The sequence below is a fragment of the Theobroma cacao genome, chromosome 1 (genome assembly GCF_053813885.1).
Source record: "Theobroma cacao isolate CCN51 chromosome 1, ASM5381388v1, whole genome shotgun sequence".
Lineage (NCBI taxonomy): Eukaryota > Viridiplantae > Streptophyta > Magnoliopsida > Malvales > Malvaceae > Theobroma > Theobroma cacao.
Genome location: NC_142639.1, coordinates 33,993,004 through 33,999,341, shown reverse-complemented (window position 1 = coordinate 33,999,341; position 6,338 = coordinate 33,993,004). Strand labels below are relative to the sequence as shown.

Here is a 6,338-nt window from a genome sequence, read left to right as displayed (position 1 = left end):
GCCCCCTAGCGTAATTAAAGAAGCCCACGGGGACGGAGCAGAATGGGAAGTCAACGGCAGCGGGACCCACGCGCCTGTCAGTCACCGACCTCCGCGGTGCTACTGTTCTCGTGGCGCAAGTTAGCAGTCCGCCGAGAGCGTTTGGCGGTCAAAGGCAGCACCACCACCACGTTGGGTTACGTGCCAGACTTTAGGGGCGAGAACGTACACACGTGGAGAGACTCGATTGGGTGAGTCCAACAACGGCTATTTAGGATGCGGCTCCCGAGTACCTGTCTGGGCCCCACTTAGGAGGCGGACATTTTGATAACAAGAGGAAGAAAGGAGAAATAAAATAAAATAAAGTCTCGAAGCAAAGTAAAAAACAACCAAATAGTTTACAGACTTTTGGCCCTCTGGTTACTCTTGCTTTGTTTTGTTAGTATATTTTTATTTTTATTGAAAAAAAAATTGGGAAAGAGACTGTGGGTTGGTTTTGCTATTTCCACTGAATTGAAAAAGTATTATTATTTTTCTTTGTTGTCGTTTTGCTTAACCTTTTTAACAGCCACTTGGGGTCATTGACCTAAATTTGACTTAATAAGTTAGAATTGGGTTTATCTTAAGAAAGCAAAAATCTGCCAAAAAAGATTAGATATTTGCATTGTATGCATTCCTCTATATATGTAATAAGTAGTAGGAGTAGCACTTTTTCATGGGATTCTATATGTAATAATTAAGCTATCAAAATCTATGCAAATTCAAAAAAGGTTATGAGTAAGGGTCATTTTAGAAAGAGGCAAATGTCTGCTGCACAATGAATATGTATCATTTGTTTTCTGTTTGCTTTTATGACTTGTTTTATCCAAGCTAAATTTTCAAAAGAAGAATGGTCGCATAGCTTTTAACATTCTTCCACCTTGAACTCGTAAAAATAATATACACATATCTTCAAACGTTGTCCTTTAATAGGAAAGAAAAAAGTAATTGACTTATGGTCAATCTTTAAATATCATTCTGTCTTCATTTCCATTGCCATTGGGTATAAAAGAAAATGGAGGATGCGTGACTCTTTACGATGAAGATGGGTGGTATCCATCGTTTCCATACCATAAAACAACTTTAGGAGGTCAGCTGGCAACTTTAGGAAAAATTTACAACAACCTGAGGTAAATAGTAGAGTAAAAAGTTAAAAACAAGTGGAAAGTAAGTCTAAAAGTCTCAATTCTTGACCAGCTTCTCAACAACTCCTGCAATTTGCAGTACAAGACAAAGTAAGAAACTTCAAAGCACATCTGGTTCTGGTAGAAGTAAAAAACTGGAGCTGAAATGTTTAGTCATATAAAAAGAATATTTAATTAAAAAAGGAGGGGGGAAGGAAAGGCACTAATTAAAGCCAGAAATGGCAGAAGAAAAAAGAATAAACCAAGGTCTTTGCTTGGGACCCACCTTCAAATCTGTGACAGAGACGGCAGTTTCATTGCCTCAGCTCCTCTTCTGTTGCTCAACATCCCCTCTATTTATTTAAATCTCTCTCTCTCTTGAATTTCTTTGTTCTACTTTCTCTCTCTACAATTTTGTTTTATGATTATATTTTTAAAATAATATTTGTAGAGTAGTATAATAGGAAGAAAAGAAAAGATGGGAGCTTTGTTTTGTTATGGCCGTTTGTGAATTCTCTCAAAGGCACAAACAAAGTCTTCTCTTTCACACCTTTCAATCTCAAGAAAAACATGGGAAGAAGAATCTAGGGTTTGACAACACCAAGTCCAACAAGGTCTGGTTTTTTGTTTTTGGTATTTAGTCCTTTGTTTTCTCCTAATAAAATAGCTGTTCCTGCTTTCATCCTTGTCTGTCTTTCTTTTTCTTTCTTTCTTTGTTTTAGTCAGTTTTTACAGGCCCTGTTAAATCTGATCTTCTTCGCCTTCTCTGTTTGAGAAAAGGAAAAAAAAATGGCCTTTTAAGCTAAATTTTGTTCAAATTCTGTTGAAAGAGTCCTTTTTGGGTCTTTGGGTGATCTGAAAATTGAATTTTGAGGATGGCCCTACTTTTTTTCTTAAAGATCTAATATTTTAGTAAACTTAGCTGTTTCTATGGTATTTTTTGCTTTAGGTAATTTGGGTTTGGGGAATTAGTTTTTTTTTTTTTTTTGGGTTTGGGAGTACCATGGAGGAGGTTGAGGATGCTAACAAGGCAGCAGTAGAGAGCTGCCATAGAGTTTTGAGTATTTTGTCTCAGCCTCAGGATCAGGTTCACTATAGAAATTTAATGGCTGAAACTGGGGAGGCTGTTTTTAGGTTCAAAAGAGTAGTTTCTCTTTTAAACGCTGGTTTGGGACATGCACGAGTGAGGAAGCTAAGGAAATTACAAACACCTTTTCCTCAGAGCATCCTTTTGGATAATCCACACCATACGGCAACTGATTATCCATCCAAGAATTTGCAGCTTGGTTACCATGAAAGCTCAGTTCAGGAATTGAGTTCACATGCTAAAACTTCTCTCTATTTAGGAAACCCATCTTTGGAACTGAGTTCAAATGGGAAAAACCCTCTTCAAGTTGCGCAACAAGGGCCATCCGGGCACTACCTGTATCTCCAACAGCAGCAGCTGCAACAAAGGTTACAGCTCCAACAGCAGCAGCAGCAGCAACAGCAACAGCAACAACAACAGCAGCAAATGAAACATCAAGCTGAAATGATGTTTAGGAAGCGTAATAGTGGCATTAACTTGAATTTTGATAGCTCTAGTTGCACACCTACCAGGTCATCGACTAGGTCATTCATTTCTTCCTTGAGTATAGATGGTAGTGTAGCTAACTTGGATGGTGGGAGTGCCTTCCATTTAATTGGGGCGCCTCGATCCTCAGATCAGGGTTCCCAACCGAAGAAGAAGTGTTCTGCTAGGGGAGAAGATGGGAGTGTCAAATGTGGAAGTAGTGGTAGATGCCACTGCTCGAAAAAGAGGTTAGATTCTCTTTCTCCCTCTTTAGTATCTCTATGGAATTATGCTTTTCATATTAATTCTTATAATTGCTTTTTTTTCCTTTTATGGAGAAGGGGACTGATCTAGTTTTAAACTTTTTTCCTTAATTGCTTGCTCTGTGTGGGCAGGAAACATAGAGTAAAGAGATCAATCAAGGTGCCTGCTATCAGTAGCAAGCTTGCTGATATTCCTCCTGATGATTATTCATGGAGGAAATATGGGCAGAAGCCAATCAAGGGTTCTCCTCACCCTAGGTAATGGTCATCATCTTTTTTATGTATCAGACTTAGGTGTGACATATTGTTTGTGAAATTTGGTGTTTGCCCTGCCCAGTTTGCTTGTGACATTTACAAATTGACGTGCGTACAGGAATTTTTAAATTGAAACTTGTGAACTCAATCATCTTAGTGTCTGTTATCTGATTATCACTTCCATTAGGAGAAAGTGTTACAGATTTGAAGTTGATAGAAGAAGAACATTTCCCCCCTTCTTTTTAGGAAACATTGTTGCAAAACAATCATTTTATTATGTAAACCAAAGTGATGTCAGCTACTCTCCATTAGATAGTAATAGTTCATAACTATGCTGTTACTGCATTGAAGGAGTGCCTTAGTCCCGTGATATTAGAAGGAAACTATCAAGCCTTGAAAAATTTCCACCCATGGTGAAGTGAAAGTTAGATGATGCTGAGAGGATGAAGAGGACTTAACCTCTTCCTTTCTTCTAGCAAGCATTTCACATAGTGTTTAAGATTTTGATTCTCTTTTAATCTTTCCTCACAGCAGGGCCAAAGCTGAATTAATTAGTATTAGTTGAAGTAGAGATGCATGTACTCTTTTATTTCTTTAGTGTTTAAAGGAAGCTTGTGAATTTGATTTGCATTTAGTGGAATCCTGTCTCAATTGATCGACTTAGGAGGCTTTTTCTTTTAAACCGGTGCAGGGGATATTATAAATGTAGCAGCATGAGAGGTTGCCCTGCAAGGAAACATGTGGAGAGGTGCTTGGAAGAGCCATCCATGCTTATTGTTACCTATGAAGGTGAGCATAACCACCCAAGGTTACCCTCACAATCAACAACATAGATCTCACTGGAAACTTTTGTAAGATCGCTTCAAGCCTTTGGATGTTCAATCAGTTACCATTTTAATGGTTGGCTTGACTTGCTCCTGTACATATTTTGCATGGTTAAAGCATGGGATATATCGGAGCAGTTTGTTTTTCTTTTTCTTTCTCCTTTTTTAGGCTTCGGAGGGTTGGCTTTCCAAGCCTTTTTAACAATTTGGCAGCCGGCATTAAGCCTAGTGCTGGACCAAAAGAAATTGTAGAATTGGGGTTTAAACTGTAAGAACTCTTCCATCTTTCATGGCAATCAATGCTTGAAAGGAGTTGAACCTTTTGATTTGAATGAAATGCCATCAGTGCTGCCCAAGGTGGTGTTGGTTTTGTAGGTTGTGGGGCTGCGTATCTCTTGTCTGTAACACGCCTTTAATTGGAATTTATTCTACAAGAGGCTTGCTTGCTGATAAATGGGGGCGTGTCTACGCGTTAAAATCTTTGGAATCAAACTAAAATTGTCGAAATTTTGTCCAAGTATAAAGCGTTGGTTACAATTTTAGTTTTAGTGACAATTCTGCAACCCTTCCAATCAACAGGATTTGCATATACAGCTGGAAACTCTGAAATGATATATGACCAGTGTCCGAAAGTGCTGAGTTAGAATCCAATTATGTATTATGGTATGGTTCTGAGTTTGTTGAACCAATCGGTTTCCACTTTCCATTTCTTGTTTGTTTCCTCTGACGTGAAGAATTATTGAAGTCAAATTCTAGCGAGCCCTTGCAACAAGGCATGTGAGTCATGTACGGCTCACCAACATGGACAACATGCCTTGACACATTGCAGTCGCATTCTTCTTCCTTTGTCATTACTCAGTCCCAAACAAAGACAGGAAACTCTTACTGACCTCCCTAGTTCTCAACTTTGTTTCAAGTTTCAAGCAGTAGCCGTGGCACAATAGTAGAATTTCCATTGCATTCTAAAATATGGGATTAATTATATTATTATATAGTTTGGAGAATCTTTGAATGGATTGGAAGGCACGTATATGATGGCAGTCAAAGTCTCACCTTAGGTTGAATTTGGTTAAGGACTCGATGTTTCAAACACTCGTAATGATTGCAGCAACCTTAGGAACTAAGTAAGATATGCTTAAAAGGTAATGAGTTGTGTCGAGCTAACAATTTGTTGGTTGTAGACTGGGATCTTCAATCAGAAGAGTCAACCTGTTAAGTAATTACATGATGACGTAAGGAATGTGAAATAAAAAGATGTTTACCAAGTTTGGTTCTCGGCAAGTAGGCTTTCGGAGTCTATTTGGGTACAACGATTGCACTGAACATAGAGCATAGAACATTTTCAATTTGTTTGTTAGATGACCCCGAAAGTTCCCAATTTTCTCTTCGAAAACAATAAAACTAGGTTTAGGGTTGATAGTTAACACTACACAAATATGATTTTAGGGTGAGTCGAGAGAGTTAATTTGTATTATCCGTTGTGTAATAAAATGGAATGTGTTACAAGAGTGATTACAGCATAATAGCCTCTTTGGTCTGCATGGGTCAACATCTCCTGCTTTGAGGAAAGGGGTTTTAAATTTGTGGCAGGACTTTTAAAAGAAAACCCCAATTGCAGGAGGAGAACGGTGGTTAGGCTTTTTTAGATAGAGAGGAAACTGGCGGCAGAAGGAAGGGGAAGAGAAGAAACGAGGAAAGGGAAAGAAAAGAAAGAGGAAGCCACTGCCGGAACGGCTTAGGCCAACAAGGGCAACGGTGCCGGGGACTGAGTAATGGAGAGAGGGTTTAGAGAAAGGGGTTGGCTGCTGCCAGTGGAAGAAGAAGAAGAGAGCAAAAATGAAGAAATGGGAAAGGGTTGGCAACTAAGGTTAGGTTAAAATTAAAATCAGTGGTTTTATGAAGGGTACTATTATCTATTGCTACTACTATTTTAATAGCAATAGATTTTCTTTTTCTCAGCTCTCGTTAGATTGGATTTGATAAGAGACATTTTCTCACCACTCTTCCAGCAAAGAAGATTTGATTCAATGTTAAATGTTGAGTGACATTTAAAAATTCATTCCTAATGCCACTTTGAATGTTAAATATATCCGCCACCGACTTATGTCTCTCTTCTCTGCTGATTTTGATTATCCTTGCATTGATTTTCAAGACTTTTATGTTTCTTTAAACGTTATTTCCCTTCATATTATTCGCTTTCATGATGCTTTTGTGCAGATGGTACTTTCCTAATACTTATTTCATTCACGTTTATTTGAAGACTGCAATATTTTGTAAAAATTTAAAAAGCCAACCCAAAAAC

General features: G+C 38.3%; 1 protein-coding gene across 1 annotated transcript; it reads left to right on the top strand.

Moving 5' to 3' along the window:
- Positions 1 to 2,007: 2,007 nt before the first annotated feature.
- Positions 2,008 to 4,424, top strand: WRKY21 (WRKY DNA-binding protein 21). The gene is made up of 3 exons (XM_007050335.3): positions 2,008 to 2,942; positions 3,090 to 3,215; positions 3,904 to 4,424. Exons 1-3 carry the CDS (start codon positions 2,146 to 2,148, stop codon positions 4,043 to 4,045), a joined length of 1,065 nt encoding a protein of 354 aa, XP_007050397.3. The 5' UTR covers positions 2,008 to 2,145; the 3' UTR covers positions 4,046 to 4,424.
- The last annotated feature ends 1,914 nt before the right edge of the window (positions 4,425 to 6,338 follow it).

Bases quoted from the DNA above. Each gene is read 5' to 3' on its own strand.
- WRKY21 (XM_007050335.3), top strand. From the start codon at position 2,146: ATGGAGGAGGTTGAGGATGCTAACAAGGCAGCAGTAGAGAGCTGCCAT. The intron at 2,943-3,089 runs GTTAGATTCTCT...CTGTGTGGGCAG, and splicing joins TGCCACTGCTCGAAAAAGAG to GAAACATAGAGTAAAGAGAT. The intron at 3,216-3,903 runs GTAATGGTCATC...AAACCGGTGCAG, and splicing joins AAGGGTTCTCCTCACCCTAG to GGGATATTATAAATGTAGCA.